At 38.5% G+C, this 19,187-nt stretch overlaps 1 protein-coding gene across 1 annotated transcript in view; it reads left to right on the forward strand.

The window, feature by feature from the left end:
- nbeab (neurobeachin b) overlaps nt 1–19,187 on the forward strand; it is a 236,494-nt gene that overhangs the window by 64,975 nt on the left and 152,332 nt on the right. Inside the window, 7 exon segments of the mRNA XM_061719704.1 lie at nt 113–239; nt 2,672–2,791; nt 4,168–4,314; nt 9,141–9,338; nt 9,471–9,604; nt 12,584–12,692; nt 15,368–15,520. Coding sequence (XP_061575688.1) covers nt 113–239; nt 2,672–2,791; nt 4,168–4,314; nt 9,141–9,338; nt 9,471–9,604; nt 12,584–12,692; nt 15,368–15,520 — 988 coding nt within the window.

Below are 19,187 nucleotides of genomic sequence, written 5' to 3' on the forward strand. Positions count from 1 at the left end.
AAATGTGTTGATTGGATCCGTTAATCGTTGATTAAAAAGAACTTAACTGAGGTGGAAGTGGTAAATTGTTTCAACGGTGCACCACTGTCGTCTGAACTGTCTGTGTTTGCAGCTTTCGCACCAGCAAGGGCATCGGCTACTCAGCGCATTTCGTTGGGAACTGTTTGATTGTGACGTCGCTCAAGTCGAAGGGAAAAGGTTTCCAGCACTGCGTGAAATATGACTTTCAGCCCAGGAAGGTAAAACTTTGCTTTGGTTGACTTTTTGTTAATTTTCTGAATTTTCAGAGTTTTCAAAGATTCTCAAATGCATGCTTGTAATTCAGATAAATTTGATTCTTAAATGTCATATTATTCAAATTCGTAGTCATTATAAAATATTAAGTCGATGTGTTTGTTGTCCTTTCAGTTCAAATAGTGAAAAGCTAAGTAATAAGTAGTAGCTACTATAAATGATGACATATAAAGATATATTTTTCTAACCACAAATGATACCTGAATTGCATTTTGTCATGGTCTGCAGTAAGAGGGAAGAGATTAAGGTTTCATATTTCATTTAAAAGACCCTGCTGTTTCTTGCACTCTTCTAAATTACCCTGTAGGTTTAGTTACATTTTCTCCAGGCTCCTCAACTCCCTCCTACCCACCCACCCTGTGCACCACCTGCTCGTTTAATGGCAGCAATTTTGTTTATCCCGCTTGTCTTCATATACACCTGAAATGTTGAAAGCCCAGTGAAGCGTTTTACAAGTGTAAATGTAGATGAGAAAAGCAAACTTAATTTAGCTTGCCGCACCTGTCCCTGCAGAGAGCAAAGAACTAACTCAACGCACATGTCAAACAATTAGAGGCTTCACACAACACTTGGCAACAACTGTTCAACTCATTCCAAGAGTCACAGTGCACCTATTATCTCGCAGAAGCTTTTCAAAGATAAAGCACACTAAATTAACGTTTTAATTTGTTTTGGAGTCAGACATCAACTGATAAATCTGGTGCTAAATTATCTCCATACAGCTTGCACTCTTCCACTCAGCCATGACTCATGTTTTAGGTGTCCGTACTTTTCCGTGTAGACAGCTGCAATTAGACTCTTCAAAGTGCTTGTCTTGTCCAAACGGATAAACAATCGTTACACAGTCACGCAAGACATGGACAACCTCGTCCGTGTTGTTGTTTACACTGTCAGCAGCCTGAGCCTTTAAGTACTGTTGAATTTTCTTGTCAGGAGTGAATACAGATGGATTATGCTCGGATTTGGAACATTAAGGAACACCTTTTTTTTCCAATAAATCCTGGCCAGAAAAACTGTAAAATCTTTTGCAGTTATAAAATCTCAGGCTAATTTAGCTCAACTGTTTCAGGTTGTGTCTCATATAAAACTCATATTCAAATGTAGTATATAGTACATTTTCAGTTCCAAAGCAAGTTTACCATTAAATATATGCAGCTTTTGTTGAAAAGTCAGAATCATACCTGAAGTAGTAATATTGTCCTTTTTGAAGGGCTGAGTCCTAAAACCTACCATCAAGAAAAATAAACTTTAGATCTAAGAAATATGAGCAGAGCAATCGATAAACTTTAGTACTATACCATTAGAAAATAAAAGTAGTTGGAAACAGTGGTAGGTATGTGTACATGCCTGTACTCACCTTGATCAGGAGTTTGTATGTTCAACACGATGTTCCTCCCTCACGAACCCAAAGCATTTAACTTGCGTCCAGCTAAAACTACATTTGCTGCTGCTTACAGGAAAACGTTTTCCTCACTCTTCAAAGATTAATTCACCTAAATGGAGCATCTGCTTTTATACACATTTTCTTGTTGCTTAGACTATATATAATAATGAGCAGGATCAACGCATATGTTTAGACAGACTTTTTTTTTTATGTGTCTTTTCAATATTACTAACTAGATTTGTAATCTTTCAAAGCTTTTGTTGGCGTCTCTGGAATGTGTTCATTCCAGAATAAACACTGATCGATTCTGGAATGAACGGAGAACTGAAATCCAGGATTTTCTGTAGATTACATTTTTGGTTTTCCTGACTACTACATTGGTTGCCTTCTCTGCCATTAAAAATAGCCAGTTGGGCCACTGCTGGTCAGGCCAGCCGGACTCATTATTTTCCTAGTCAGTAAAAAGTATTAGTCACGTTCTCTGGATTTGACTTTGCTTTCCATGAGCCAATCCCAACGGAAACAGGAAACAGCATGTGAACACCACTGGACATGCAGACAACCAGTCAGAGAAATGAATCGAGTGGCGTAGGCAGAGCAACAACCAGACATTCAAAATTGTGTCCAGGGGTTTTGCACTTTTTGATCTCCGATGTGTTTAAGAGTTTTGAGGCCGTCTCAGTTGTTTTGAATGTTGGCTAATGAGGGTCCAGTAGGAAGCCCATGTCCTTACAGTTGGTTTTTCAATGTGTTGTACCGCTGGAAATGGCCGCAAAAGGTGCTAGATGATTTCATAAAATCATTTTTTTGAGGTGATGGGTATGACTGGCCAAACTGCAATTTTGAGATTTGGCTTTTATGTCTTGGGTTTAGAACAAAGAAAAAAGGAGATGATTGTGAGTGTGTTAATGTTTAGACGACAACATTGTGAAGTTTATCTCCTGCATCCATATACTATAAATGTTCTCATTATGACTCCCTTTTCACCTTCAGTGGTACATGATCAGCATAGTTCACATCTACAGCCGCTGGAGGAACAGTGAAATCAGATGCTACGTAAACGGACAGCTGGTTTCTTACGGAGACATGGCATGGCACGTCAACACAAATGATGTGAGTACTCTGCCTCCTCCTTATTTCTACCACTTTCACATACTGATGATGATGATAATAATAATAATAATATTAATTAATATTAATTAATATTATAATAATATATAATAATTAATAATAAGATTTTCCAGATTAACGAGTTCTTTTAGTCCTAATTTAAATGGACATTTACAAAAAAACATTATTACATTATTCACAAAATAATGCTTCCTTAGATGAGGAAAATGGAATTATAAACATTTGGATCCCAGATTGTTTGCACGGAGTGAAAATGGCCAAATTGTGAATTCTCACCTCACACATGCATATATTGAGTTTTAAACACAAGGGTTTTCAGAGATGAGATATTTTTCCAAAAGGTGTGCATGATTCTGTAGCTGTGCAATTATAGTTAAGCTCATGAAATATTCCTCCACATTAAAGCGAGCTGCCCTCATTTGTGGTATAGTTTTTGTGGGGGATGTTTTTCACCCCTGAGGAGAAATTTAGTTGTGAATCAGCACTGTTTTGTGTCATGATGGCAGAGAGGAGAAGCAAATTGTTTCAACCAAGTGAGAGGCATGTAAAAATACATGGAACCACTTAACCAGCTTAACCACAAGATAGAGGATCTTTCAATTTTCTTATATCACAGACCACTGAAATCCTCCTGTTGCTACAAACATACAAAGGAATTTCTAGTAGAAGACCATTTTAGACTGTTTTGCTATTTGACAGAATTCCAGTCAAGAGAATTTTTCTTACCCCATTGGCGAACACATTTTTTGCTTGAAATAAGAAAATGTAACTGGATTTAAGGAATTTTAGGCGTTTTTCCAGAGGGACTGTTTTTGAAGTGTGAGATAATATTTTTGATCAAAGGCACATGCAATAATGAGCGCTGGAAGCTAGAATAAAGGTATGTACATTAGGAGCGTTTCTGGTTACATAAATAAGATGGAAAAACTGTGAAGTTGGTTGTAGAATTAAGACATAAATCAGGTTCACTTTTCCATCAAAGTTATATGAAAGATGTCCTTGATCAGGATTTAGAATCTGATGGTTCTTTTTGCTTTTCTTCTTCATTACAGCCCTGGCTTTAGATGTTTAAAAAAATTGCTGCTGGATTGTAAATTGCACCTTCATTCGATTCTAGCTATAATTACAGCACACGTTTTCTAGAAATCCATTCCATTAAAAAAAAAAGAACAAAAGCTTTGTGTTAAATTGTATGACCAGTAGCTACCTTAGAAACTTTAATTTGCAGAAATCAAATGCTGCCTCTTGTATTGTTTTTTTTGCCTGACATGGCTGTCTGTGAAACTCTCTTTTTTTTTTTCCTTCTTTAATCTCAGAATACCAAATGCATAGCCTATTTCTCTGTATCCCTCTTGCAGAGTTATGATAAGTGCTTCCTTGGGTCCTCAGAGACAGCGGATGCTAACAGAGTATTCTGCGGGCAGCTAGGAGCTGTCTACGTGTTCAGTGAAGCCCTCAATCCTGCACAGATATTTGCAATTCATCAGCTAGGACCAGGCTATAAGGTATGTGCTTGAGGGTGGCTAAATTAGATTACATGTAAGTAGGCTGCATCACCTATCCATCTGTGAAATCAATGAGCACTACTGCCCTGCCGTAGTTCCTTTGCCTTGTGTCTTCATCCTGCTTTTTCCTAACAGATAAATGTTCACATAAATTACGTTCTCCTCGTGAATAATTGCACACTACAAAGAGGGGAGCAGAAAGGAACTGCAAAGGGATAAAGTCCTAAGCCAAATGATATCAGCTGCTGCAGGTGTAACAGCCCAAAGTTCCTTGGCAAACATCAAACCATGAATGGGGATGATAACGGGCTGACATGCCCAGAGGAGATTTGGCTCTATGTAAATTTTTTGCTGACAAAGTTACACATTTTTTTTTTTTTTTTTTTTTTTCTTCCTTTTTCTCCCACATTTGAAAAATAAAAAAAGAAACACACGATGTGCCTGTTTGTTCTCAGATTCCTGTTTCCACTTGACACGACCTCACTTCTGCTCCTGACGCTCACAAAGTGCTCGTGTTCCTTCATAGTGCTATGCCCTGCTCTCCGTCACAAACGGAGCAATGACACGCACTGCCAAATCCTCTCTAAACACAGGATGTGTCTCGGGCAATTTACGACATCTCTGCCGATTCGATGCCACTTACGTTTCCTCTCTTTCTGTTTCCAAGGCAATAGTTTTTTTTGTGTGTTTTTTTTTTTATGCCAGGAGGGAAAAGTGGCATGTGGCATCACAGATCATACCCAGTAAAACCTTCACGGGTGACATTGATTTATCTCAGGTCTTAAATGCATCAGGATTCTCGAGAGAGTTGTTTGGTTCTTTCATTTTTTTATGTGTTTATTAGTGACTGCTGTCTCTCGCTGCGGGTTTTGGGTTCTATTAGACACAAGTGGAGCAATTGTTCAGAAATCCTAAATTAATAAGAGCATGTACTGGGAAGACAATTACCCACAGCCGACATAGTGGTAAAAAGTAATGGGGAATATCATAAAGCAAAACAGGTGAGTTGTTGCAGCAGGAAAGCTGTCCAGTGGACCAAAGGTCACTCTGTTTTAATGGGAAACCGCGGGGATAAGTGCGAACGCACAGGATTGCCGCATGCATTTCTTACTGTAGTTTCCCATCTCGTTTCACCCATTTGAAAACATCTGCACTGATGTATGATTTATTTTATTTTCTGCTCCATGGTCGCCTCATCCATGTTTGATGCTTGACACGCTTTCCCTTGCTCTTACAGTGTATTGAAAGCAACTATAACTTCTGCAGTTAGTTTAAATGCAGAGATTATTGCTGCTGTGGGGAACCATTTCTCCAGCATGTTCTGATTTATGGCTGCAAATCTGACAGACCTGTTAGGAGAATCTGGTCCCTGGGCTCTTTAAAAATGCTGTATGCAGAATTTGCGCTCTGATCTGAGATGGACTTATTTCATTTTCAAGTACCAAGAGGCAGCTCTCGCTGCATATTCCCAACTTTGTTGACTGATATGAAACATCCGCAGCATTTCAGCAGCAGAATTAAGAGGCGGTGGTGTGTCTTTTTCTTTTACACTCGGGCTTGACAGCGGCTTACTGTAATATTTTCCTGCCCTTCGCTGCTACTTTATCAGAGTCAATACTCCTTGGTGAACGGCCAATAAATGAGCTAAAGAGAATTGTCTCGCGGTTTCAAGAGACACATATAGAACGAAGGATGCGACGAGAGTTTTTAAAATCCAATGTTTGCCTGCTTGTTCTTGATAATTGCTCAACTCTCTCTAGCTTTGCCATCCATCAAAGCAATATCCACCGACAGATTTACTGCACACCAAGTATTAGCCATTAATTTGACTAGTCAAAGTAATTAAGCTGTGACTTTACATCTTTTCATAGGATGCACTTAGAGTTATTTCTGTCTGTGCCCTCTATCACCACTACCATATGTGTGCTACATGAGACAGATTAGCCCACTGAATTTGTGCCAGCGTTGCTCTGCAGTATGCACCACAGAGTGCCTGAGAAGAGACGGAGGGAGTTTCGCAGTCCTGTTTCTCCCATCATGCAAGGCAAATGTTGATTTTTTTATTTTTTTTTAAAAGAGAAGGAAATAAACGAGGACACTTCAATATAGAAGCAGCACTAATATATCGAATTTAGCATTTGAAGTCGTACAAAATGGCATAAATGAAAGATCAAAATAATTTTACAGTACTCAAATCCGGTTTCTGGCTGTCATGCCATCTGTTGCAGCACAGTTTCTCTCGTGGCTGAAAATATTTCATTATGAATACATGTGTTGTTGGACTGCAGAAAGATGTCTGTTCTGTGAAATATGTTTACTCATCACTACCTGCAAATGTTGCTGTATTTGTGCTACGTCTGCTTAGTCCACGAATGCTCTTTTGATCCAATAAGAGCAACTAATTTGTCTTATTCACACTCGGGGAGTTTTTAGAAAAACCACCAAGACTTCAAAACAGAGCCTTGCTTGTACAAGAGCTAAATGTCCTTTGATGTTGTTTTCCTGTGATTAAAAGGAAATGTAACTTTGAACATCAACTCCCGCTAAAACAAGTAGTCCCCCGCCCGCCCGCACGCCAGTGACGCCTTAAGCACTCTGAGAGAAAAGGACAAGTGTGCTCTAATGTTTTTACATGACTGGCCGGTCTGTGGAATGATAATGTCATGCTACAAGGTTTTATAGCAGCAACACCCGTGAGATCCCCACGCTCGCACTGCAGCACGGCTCTAACAGAAGGGCAGGGCAGTGAAGCTTGTTATTCCTTATCACTCGGGTTCGGAGTAGAAACTTTTGAAGGATGTTAGAGACTACGTGATGACATACTGCTGCATGGACCTGATCATACCCAGTGAACAGAATGTCTTATCTTGTTTCATCTTTGGAGTGAAAGGAGACACACCATTACATGCTGCCCTTTCTCTTTCAGTAAAATAGTGGTACTGAATGCTTTATATTGTACATTTCCTTAAAAGGTTTCTATTCTGCTAAAGGTCTCCACTTTAGAGGTACTCAGAATAGGATCCACACTCATCTTACAGCTAAAACCCTGAGTCTTATCCCTGTTTTTAAGCATTTATGCTTACAGAAAACAAACAACCCAGATTTAGACCAATGTTTGCAGGTGTTTCAACCCTGTTTGCAAGGATTGCATAACATACTGTATTTTTCTGTATTCTCTCCAAGATGAGATGATTTATTTTTTCTTTCTTCACTGTAACTTAAGCTCTCTCAGTCTCCTTTGGCGACGCATGTCTGCCTCCAAGAGGGAAGGGAAAAACATATCCTTTTTTTCATTAATAATTCAGCGCAACTGATTAGAGGAATTGATTTCAGTATTAAGCATGGTCCATTCATGCAGCTTTGACAGATTAATTCAACTCATCTGTCAAGTGCTAATTGATTGAGTAAATTAAGATTAGTCAGTTATTGATGAGCAATTTGTTATGTTGCCCATAATAAATGTGCTATCGAAGCTATTAACTGTTTGAACCTGCAGTTTCATGTTGCCATCATAGAAACTTTAGTGAAATAGTTTCATGAAATTTCTGTGAAAATATGAAACACTAAAAAGCTTCAGTTCCAGAAAAGTTTTATCAAAACAAGAGTCGTGTCGAGTAACCAAGACATTTTACTTTTGTATAAATATGTTAAATACAGCAGATTTGGTTAACATTTTTAAATATGAATACGCTGGGTGTAAGTGTTAACTTTTTTTTGTCTGATAATAGCACAATGTCAGCTCTAATTTGAAGGTGTTTTCAACCACTGTTCATAACCTCTAGTTTGCTCTTCGCTCATGTGTATTTGAATTGAAAGGTGCTAATTAGTTTTTTTTGTAAAACAAAACAAAGAAAACCCTATAAAGCTATTTAACTGTTGGCGTGTAATAAGCAAAAGTCTGTTCCCATTGCAGCCTATTCAATTTCATCATCTCCTCGTCAGAATTCAGTAGTGGCTGTGTTCACTTTGAAATAGCTCCACAACAACCTTCCATAAATGACTGGGTTGAATTAAAGCAGGTAAACAATCACTCATAGTATCAAGGCAGCTTTGATCTTTCTGTTGCTCCTAATCACTCAGCTCTGCAGAATAACCTGAAGACTGGCATTAAATTATGTTCCTCTGAAGAGAAAAAAGGAAAGCCTCTCGCTCTCCTTGTTTCACCTCTCGCAAGTAAAATGAAATGAAAGCAACAAAGCAAAGATAGGCACCATATCTACACACAGGGCATCTTCATGACACATATATAAAAAAATAACAATGAAGTGTCATATGCAACAAATATTTACATCACATGACCTCTTAATGTGGACCTTTTTTAGTAAATGTGAATAAAGTCACAGCACAGTTGTATGCCTCATCTGTTGTAAATTACATTTCAGTGTTGTTTTGTATTCTCACTTTATTTTCAGCTTTTCTGGTTAAATGTTGCACCAGACCATTGCTGCATTTCGCTCCTTGCTTGCTTAGCTATTAACTGTGTCAAGAATGGTTTGGATCACTAAAAACTAAATTGTGTTGCCTCTTGTTGTTGATTGCAGCTGTTAAGATTGATAGAAATGGACGAGACTCTTTCCATCAATAGACAAAATGCATTTTCAAAATGTAACTGTGAATACTGCAGTGTACTCGGTGTCAATCAATTTTCATTCTTTAATGATATTTTTTTTTTCATCACCCTATAATTAAAAGATAACACCCAAGAGACAATGATAGAGTGCGTATGTGCCGACAGAAGCTCACTCACTCAGTCAGTCATTCGCACTCCCGCAATGTTTTCTTTTATATCTTTCACTCCTTTATTTGCTCTCTTTTTCTTCTTACAGAGTTCATTTAAGTTCAAGTCAGAGAGCGATATCCACTTAGCTGAGCATCACAAGCAGGTGCTGTATGACGGCAAACTGGCAGGCTCCATCGCCTTCACCTACAACTCCAAGGCCACCGATGGCCAGCTTTGCCTGGAATCCTCGCCGCGTGAAAACGCTTCCATCTTTGTGCACTCACCGCACGCTCTTATGCTCCAGGTTAACTGCAACACTCTTTACTCTATGCACACCACTGCAGGCACTTCTGTGTTCATTCTAGTAGCCCTCATGCTTTGAAAATCCAGCGAGGACAGATGTGCGTTAATGGGTTTTATATTATTATCCTGACAGGATGTGAAAGCCACAGTGACTCTCTCCATCCATAGTGCCATCCACTCCATCGGTGGCATCCAGGTGCTTTTTCCACTCTTTGCTCAGCTCGACTTTCATCAGCTGAATGACAGCCAGGTGGAAACTACAGTCTGGTAAGAAGCAGAAAGTGTGATATTGCACAGTTTTGCTCGATGCAGATTTAACACCAGAAATTGTAAGTGACAAAAAAAAAAAAATCTCAGTTTGGAGGTGTGAAGGTCTTTAGATTTCAGTGTTTTGATTAGGAGCCCTTTTAGAGTTGTCTGTATGATTGTATTTGTGACTGACTTGACAAAGCTAGTTTTTGTATATCTAGGGCAGAGGTGTCAAGTAACAAAGTACAAATACTTTGTTACCTTACTTAAGTAGAAATTTTGGTTATCTATACTTCACTGGAGTAATTATTTTTCAGACGACTTTTTACTTTTACTCCTTACATTTTCACGCAATTATCTGTACTTTTTACTCCTTACATTTTAAAAACAGCCTCGTTACTCTATTTCATTTTGGCCTTTAAAAAAAAACTATCCAGTTAAATTGCTCCATCCGGATAGAGTGAATTTGGTTGTGGTTGTTTCAGATGTTCTTGTCCAGTTTTGTTCTTACATCCGTTCCCTCAGATTCCTGCAACTAAACTTGGATGTACATTCCAATAAAGGTTAGGATAAATGATAACATGCCTCTGAAGTTTGACTTTTTGCACCATTACAATACTTATAGGCGACTAGTCATCATATCTTCTGCTCTCTGAAACACATGTTAATGCTCAATAGTACACATATATGGTTCTTTAATATATTTGCATTATACTAAGATACATTCATTTTCAATGGCTTTTGTCCTTAATGGCTTTTTTCCCCCTTACATTACTTTTACTTTTATACTTTAAGTAGTTTTGAAACCAGTACTTTTATACTTTTACTTGAGTAAAAAACTTGAGTTGATACTTCAATTTCTACAGGAGTATTTTTAAACTCTAGTATCTATACATCTACTTGAGTAATGAATGTGAATACTTTTGACACCTCTGTCTAGGGGTAAATACTGGTACAATTACAGTAAAAGTCAAATTAAAGTAGGATTGCAACAAGCAAGGATCTCCTAATAGGATGCGCTCTAGCTGTCGTCACTAGTTATGTTATGATTGTCAGCAGTTAACTAGTGTACCGAAAGTAAAAAAACAACAACAAAAAAAACCCAACAAATCTTCAAAGTAGCAGCATGTAAGGGTTTAGTGAATGAAAAACCCAAGGAATGGAGGAAGGAGCATAAGGTGAGGTTCAGGTGTGCTGGTGTCTTTTGGGCGTACAGTATCTGGAGTCAGAAGGCTGTTATGGGATTTATTCCAGGATTTGGGCGGATCAAAATATCCAGAGCTGAGACATGAGACATGCGTTTGTGACAGTGTGGTTTTGGGACATCCACTGAATGTACGGGAGGATATTTCCTGGGTTTACTGCCGAGACTGTGCTCTGCCGTGCAAGTAAATAGTTCCACCTGTTCCGATTACTGCTCTTTCCAACAGTTAAACTTCATGGAGAAAACATTTGGGAAGGAGGGGTGACCAGTCTCCTGATGTCATGGTAGAATTCATTTTTTTTATCACAGTCTTGTTGTGAATGGATCCGTATTAACCTACACGGTGACATTTATTCGTTTTTCTTGCCTAAATGTATTAGTTTTTTTTGTCGTCTTGCATGATACATAGCAGGTGATCTCAGCAACTGTAATTAAAGGCAGTTATCTCCTGAACAAATAAAGGGCAGATGATTTCTTTTCCTGTAACTTGTTTAGAAAGCTACAGCCTGTTTTTCATTATCGTCTGTATTCGCTGGTTCCAATTCTTCTCATTCCCATCATCCTGAGTTGGTCTACCCGGAGCTTCCTGGCTGCGTGCCGAATGGAGTCTGAGCTGCGCTCTAATCCCTTGTTAGTTTAATGGCATGGATGGACACAGGAGTGACCACATGGAAGCACAAATCCCCGATGCCCAAAAAGCTCTGTGTAGCCGCTGTACATTCCTCTCATCTCTGCTCTTTGTCTTTCTTCCTCTCTCGACAGTTCGTTGGCATCTTTGACTTTGCAGGGTGCTATGCTTCCCAAACACTTCTTTGTCCTCGTTTTGAGATCAAGTCCCCTCTTTAAAGCCTTTTGGACTTCGGAGTTCAAAAGCTTTTGCAACAATTAACTCCCTACTGTGCTTGAGGATTTGCCTATTCTCAGTAGCACCCTGTGATCCAAATATCCTTTTTTCATTCCAGTTTCATGTTCTCTTTTTCCACTGACTTGGTAAAAGAGAAGGTGAAGCTTTAGCAGGAGCAGTGAAAGGCTGCTGGTCAGGAAGTTGAGTGGTTGTGTTTCAGTTTGAAAGTTGCTTGTTCAGTCTCCGATGTCACCACTTCATTCATCAAAGTATCCATGGGGCAACATAGCACAGATGAATGTGACAAAATAAAATAGATGTCATGGAAAGCAAAAGCGACACGCAAAGTATGAAGTTAGCAGTGATTGGACGAGCATGCATGCATTGCATATGCATGTCACATTGGCACACTGTACGCCCAGCAGTTATTCTGTCCTTGTGATTCTCGTGCCGCAGTGGAAACCACCAGAGAGCGTGGGGGAAAGCTGATTAAGAAGTGTCACCAAGTGCCACTGTCCCTCAGCCAAAAAGCTTGGACTGAAAAGCTCTGCAACAAAGAAAAAAAAACTGCCTTCACTGCAGGGTTTTGCCCCCTGAAACCCCCTCCAATACAGACACATGCTGTCATAGTTTACCCGTTCACCTCGGAGACCACTCTGCTCCGTAGAGAACATAAGAAACCGACTTTTTCTTCTGAATTCAAGAGGGATAAAAGGCTGAGCGAGACTTCCAAGATGATTGCTGACATCCTCTGGAAATGACCTTGTTTTTTTTTGGTTTGTTTTGGTTTTCTGTGACACTATGCCACTGTAGTTTATGGAATAGTTCTTTTACAGCAACAATAACAATAATTCCTTCACCGCCTCAGTAATGCAGTTGTCTGTGATTGAACACTGTCGATAAGAATGTATTCCTGTATGATACTCATCATCTTTGTTTGTTTTTGCAGTGCCACCCTCCTTGCCTTTCTGGTTGAGCTGCTCAAGAGCTCTGTGGCGATGCAGGAGCAGATGCTCGGAGGCAAGGGCTTTTTGGTGATCGGGTACCTACTGGAGAAGGTATGGCCTACGTAGGATAGCCCTGCTATCCTACTAATGCATCACTTCTGATGAAGTCCCAATTTCCAGATTAAAGAATGTCACCTCGCCCATAAAAATGCAATCTCTCACATGTTTGCTAGGGCTGTTCGATTTTGCCCAAAAATAAAATCTCGATTTTTTTCTCTCAAAATCCGATTTTCGATTACGATTACTATTATTTTGTGAATTGACAAAAGGCAAAGAAATGATTTCAAATATGCTGTTTTTTTATTGAACATTTGCCCCATTGGGCTTTAAGTGCAAACTTTGCTCTTATTAAACCAAAAATGAATGAATAAAGTGCAAAACTCTGTAAAATAAGTTGAAAAAAAGTTTTAAAAAATATAATAAAATATAAAGTTTTATCTCTGAAAAAAAAATCAGCAAATCAGCACTTGCAAACATACAGTAAGTTATATTTCCAATTAAATAAAACAAGACATTTTCTAATTAAACTAAACTGGGTCTTTGCATGCTAAATAATAATGCAACCCATGAAGGAGGTAGAGGTGTGTAATGTCAGTCATTACATTTGCTATTCACATTTGCAAGTTTTTTGCAAGGAACACGAGCCGGTCTACGGCATCTGGCTTGAGGGATGCCCGGTGGCATGTTACAACGCCCCCTCCTACACTAAAGAGCCTCTCCGAAGGGGCACTTGTCGCAGGTATTGAGAGGGATTTCCATCAATCATTAATATGGTATCAATCATTAATATGTGTGCAGACAAGGTTAAAAAAAATAAAAATAAAAAATAAATAAAAATAAAAATCGATTTTACGAGTTTCACGTTTTAACATCGTTCTAATTACATAATCGCGATTACGATTTAAAATCGATTAATCGAACAGCCCTAATGTTTGCTATTGAAGAGATATGATGTTATTATATGAGAAACTAATACATAACAGAAGAGTTTGGCAAGTCTTTCACTGATATAGGAAGTTTTTTTTTTCACTGTCTTGTTCTTTAGTAGCCTGTCAACAGCCTAATCTTCCTCTTCCTTCAGCAGAGTCCTGTTTGTGTCTTCCAAATGAACAGAGCATGAGGAGGCACTCACCCCTCCCGTTTTGCATCAGTCTTTATTTACTTATTTTGCATTGCAGATCAACCAGCTAGTTTCCCCAGTGTGCTCGCTCTTTGGGTGCACTGAGAATTGGCTCCACTTTGTCAGTCGGTGACTTGCCCGCCTGCTGGCTGCAGATGCTGTAGACTAGCATCTAGGCACCCGAGAGCTGCCGTTTTCTGCTGCCTTTTCCTCCCCGCTGCCAGGTTTCACACTGTCACTAATCACACCTTCTGTTCATGATCTGTTTATGGTGCACCTTCTCTCATTCCTGGGACTTTATTGTCTTTTCCCCCATGAGCTCACAAAGTCTCAACCTGAACTGAGATCAGGTTTCAGACAAGAAAACTCACCCTGGTATTGGTACAAAATGACTTAGCAGATCTAATTTTCCCTACTGTGAACTACTAAACGAACCAAACATGAGTTTATATGAAAGGCAAGTAATGAATATGCTTTTCTTTCTTGACTTAACCATCATACCCAGTACTCGAGTTGAGGGGGGATGAGGGGGGATGAGGGGGGACGGCATCCCCCCTGAAATAAAAATGGTCAAAATCATCCCCTCAGTAAAACTGCCATCCCCCCTTTCCATCCCTTATGTCATTTCATCAATGAATGTGGTTTTACTGCTATTTCAACATAGTCATCACCAGAAAAATAACTTACTTGACAATTTTCACCTGTTTCTAGTAAATTTTCACTTGAAATAAGTAGGAAAATCTGTCATTGGGACAAGATTTATCTTCTTATTACAAGCAAAAAAGTCTTGTTTTTTCTACTTATTTCAAGTGAAAATCTACTTGAAACAGGTGAAAATTGTTGTTTTTTCCAGTGATGAGTCTTGTTTTAAGTGTAATTAGATTTTTTTTTTACTAAAATGAGACATTTTAACTAGAAATAGGACAAATATTCTTGTTAAGATTTTGAGTTTTTGCAGTGATCCATTTTACTTATCCTGTGAAGGAGAGAATCATATTGATAAGTTAAATAATTAAAGCTTACAGAAGGCTGCATTTAACTGCTGCTATGTCATTCCTGCAGTATTTCTGCAGGTGTTTTGGTCAGTGCTATTATTTGTAATATATTATATTATTTGTAATCAGCAAAAATTATCTGTCCCCATATGATAAAATCCACCATCCCCCCTGATTTTTTTTTTACAACTCGAGTACTGATCATACCTATATTATAATGTTAAGTAACATATGTGTTTTTCCAATATGTTAAAGATGAGGTTTCAAACTCACAACTTTAAAACTGGTTAAAGGGAGTTAAGTTTACTTGCGTGACAGCTACCAACTTTTTGCAATCTGTGCTATTGACTGTTTCTTCCTTTGTTGAACCTAAAGTAACCCAGCTTTTATGACACAATTACAAATGATTTTCTTCACTTTGTGACACTTTTTTTTATTTATTTTTTGTTCTACTTCTGGGTATTGGAAAGTAATTTCACAGTCACTGTTGGCGTTTGCGCTACAAAATGTACTGTATGAGGAAGGATAAATAAATGCCTACAGCAGAATAGTCTTTGCTACATTTATTATTTAACAGGAATTTGTGCCTCTCTCTTTCTTGCTCTCTGCAGTCTTCGCGCGTACACATCACCAGGGGTGTGCTCGAGCTATTCCTCTCCTTTGCAAAGTATCTGGATGGACTGACACACGGGGCGCCACTGCTGAAGCAGCTTTGTGACCACGTCCTGTTCAACGCTGCCATTTGGATCTACACCCCTGCCAAGGTGAGCTCCTGCAGGTAGCCAAGGTAGAAGAGCATACACAACCAGAGCTTTGAACCACACAACTTTTCAGTAACTGTTTACATCATTATTGCCTTTGTAAAGATGGAAATCTTCACATGCTCCCATGTTACAGTGGGAATAGACAGTGTGACCTGAAATTGAAGCTAAAGAAAAAAACAGCAGCATATTTTCTCCATCTAACCCGGACTCACTTGCACCCCGTTTCCTTTTTATCTACAGCACAGCTGAGCTAACACTTGGTGCCAACAATGACCAGCCCAATGTGCTCTGTCCTTCTCTATCTCTTTGTCACAGTGGGCAATAGACATGTGTGCCAAGCGTAATCAGTCTACGGTGCCAGGTAGCATGAAACATGCTGCTTGTATGAAACACAAATCCCTTCCAGACATACACTGCTTTCCATTAATCTGGTGGCAACTGAACATGTCGGTGTCTGAATTACCCACCTGGGGCTTTATTTCTAACATTTTGCGACAGCAGTCCCGAGTAGGTGGGATCATATATCATACACAGATGTGGACCAATATCTTGGTTACCGTTACAGTTCACTGGAACGAGGCTTCACAAATGTGAATACATCATTGCATAATTTCAAAATATTTCTTTAACCTTAATTAGTATCGCAGGTATTTATCATATTATTTTTTTCAGCCCATTTAAAGAAGGAACATTTTTCACAAGGGGGTTTAGAATCATTGTGTACTGCACATTGAAAATTGATCAGAAGAAGCAAGTTAGAAAGAAATGTATGGACGAGCACATCTGAGGTAAAATAGAAGTTTAAAGTCCAAGGGACTACAGCCATGCCTTCCATATGCAGCTAGTGCAGATGGCAACAAAGAGTCAAGATAACCATTCAAAGACCTTTTAAGCTAAACGTCCAAGGTATGTCACTGTTGCACCATCTGTCTTTTTTTTTTCATCCTTGTACAGAGTGAGTGTGCTCTCCAGCTCGGAAGTTGATACATCTTACAAAGTTTCATTGGATTTCTCCTGTGTTCTGCACTGCTGCTTGTGTTGGCTGAACATTATTAAATGATCACTCTTTAAATATCTGTTTAAATGTCCCAATTATTATATGTCATAATAATAATAATAATGATGATCATCATCATAAGGATAACAATAATAAAAATCAAGTTATTCCCTCCTACAATAAACTTTGGTGCGACAGCTGCATGATATTATGGTGGGAAATAAAATAGAATATTGGCAATGATTTAAAATGGATTTAACCCTCGCATGGCTCTGATGGTCAGGCCAGCGCTCTAGGGGAACTGAGAGCCTTCGCTCCGGCTTGGGACATTTTAATCCGAGCTTTAGCGCCTTTCAGGGGTTAGAGGAATAAATAAATATGACTAACGATGTAAAACTAATATAAAGACTGAAAAGGAAAAAAGTCCACAAAGGGTACAAGTCATATTTGCAGCTTTCATGCTTTAGGGGACAAAAAAATAATAATAATTGAATTACTGAAACTGGAGTTAAAAGAGGTGATAATGATGTACAGGTTTCATGAATATCATAAATAGTGACGGCTTCACTAAATGAATACTGCACATTAAGAGAGACTGGGCCTTTTTCAACATCAAAGCAGATAAATCTGTTTCAATTTTACACAAAAAATGTAAATATAAACCTGTAAATGACTAATGAGGGCAACTGTAGCTGACTGGTCCCCACTGATATATTCTTAAAATACATAAAACATTAAAAGGTTGCAGACATGCTGCCATTTTACTGGCCTCAAATTAAATCCTTCGAATGTTTCTTCCTCCCTCCTTTTTTAATAATGACCCATAAAAAATGAGATCAGGTATTTCAAAGAAGCTGAGTTAGTGTGGCAAATGCATTCGTCTCAGTATTTCCACCGATGGGGCCAGGCCCTGATTAATGAAAGGTGGAAATAAATGCAGACGTGTCTGGGGTCTTGCCTGTGACACTCCCCCAAAACAGAGCATTGAGAGAGGAGGAGGAAAAAGAATGAGAAACAGTTTGGTAATGAAATAGGTTCGAGCGCTTTTATCTACACGGGGGTCTGATCTGTGCTGGAAGAGCACACATTTCATTTGTTCCTGCCATTTATTGGCACAGTTGACAGAAAACTGCCTGTTCTGTGACTGAACAACACCCATCAATGCAAGGGACCTAAATTCAGTTCAATTCAACTTCATTAATATAGCGCCAAATCATCAATCATCTTCAGGCACTTCAACAATACAGTTCAGCTTGTTCCAAAGTACTCCCTTTGATACAAATAACAATGATAGATGACAATAATGATTATCTGATTTTCAACCTAATAAATATAAAGTGGACACATTTCCAATCACTCTGCATTTTCCACACAGTTGGAGTCGTGGTTGACACCACCCAAGTATAAACATATGGGGTAGACTTTTTTGGGGGCTGGATTGTTGACGCGTGTCTCTATTACCAGTGACGACCCTGCAAAAGTTCCCCTTCAGGAACCTTTTACGGGGCAAAATAACGTTCCTGTAGTACCATACTGTAGTGTAGATCCTCAAGATCCCCAACAGGAGCCCCCTGGTGGGTTGGGGGGGTGGGGGATGTCTCTGCTAATGCGGATTGCTCAATTATGTTCATCCCTGTTGAGCTGCATTTTGTAATAACGGTGTATTTTATAATAAACGTCCAAAATGTGATAACTTTTTCATTTAATTTTGTAATAAAGCCGTATTTTGTAATAAACTGCCCCATTTTGTAATACATTTTGTTATTGCATTTTGAGAAGATTATTATAAAAAGCACTTGCAACTTTTTTATTTTCTAGGAAATGTAATAACATGGTGCATTATGTAATAATAATACCTATTATTGTTGTTTGTTTAACAATTAATTTATATAAGAGTAACTTTTGTTGTTTTTTATACAATTTCCCTTAGACCTACGGTATGTAGCCCAATAAATGTATGTATAATACTCCAAATATAACTTTAGTTGCCTATTTGAAGTTTGGAATTATATACAATAGGCCAATAACAAACAAATAATGCTTTAGAATTGTTATTACATAATGCACCATGTTATTACATTTTCTAGAGAATAAAAAAGTTGCAAGTGCATTTTGTAATAATCTTCTCAAAATGTAATAACTTATTACATAAGGCGGCAAAATGTATTACAAAATGCGTTGGGGTATTACAAAATGCGGCAGTTTATTACAAAATGAGGCTTTATTACAAAATGAAATGACAAAGTTACTACATTTTGGACGTTTATTACAAACTGCACCGTTATTACAAAATGCGGCTCAACATCCCTCTCATGTGAACACAACTGAACCTACTGGACAAGAAACATTGATGAACTTGGAGATGACAAGAAAAAAACAATAGATGGACTGATGAGTTGGTTCAGACCTTGTTGGCGTATTACACCGATGTAGAGGTCCGGTGGGGGGTTTTCTTTTGATCTCATTCGCTACAACTGCGGTGTATGTTAACAACAGCAAACGCACGTAGCATCCCTTGTTTACAAGTTTCTTCAACTCATTTTTCTTTTAGTGCATTTTTCTTTTTTTTCGTCTCCCTTTATGCTGCTGGCAGTTTGCAAACAGCATAAACTCTGAATTACAGCCACCATGTGGTCAGCTTTGTTATTTATTTAGTCAATGGTTCTCTGT

Source organism: Cololabis saira, chromosome 4 (assembly GCF_033807715.1).
Source record: "Cololabis saira isolate AMF1-May2022 chromosome 4, fColSai1.1, whole genome shotgun sequence".
NCBI classification, from domain to species: domain Eukaryota; kingdom Metazoa; phylum Chordata; class Actinopteri; order Beloniformes; family Belonidae; genus Cololabis; species Cololabis saira.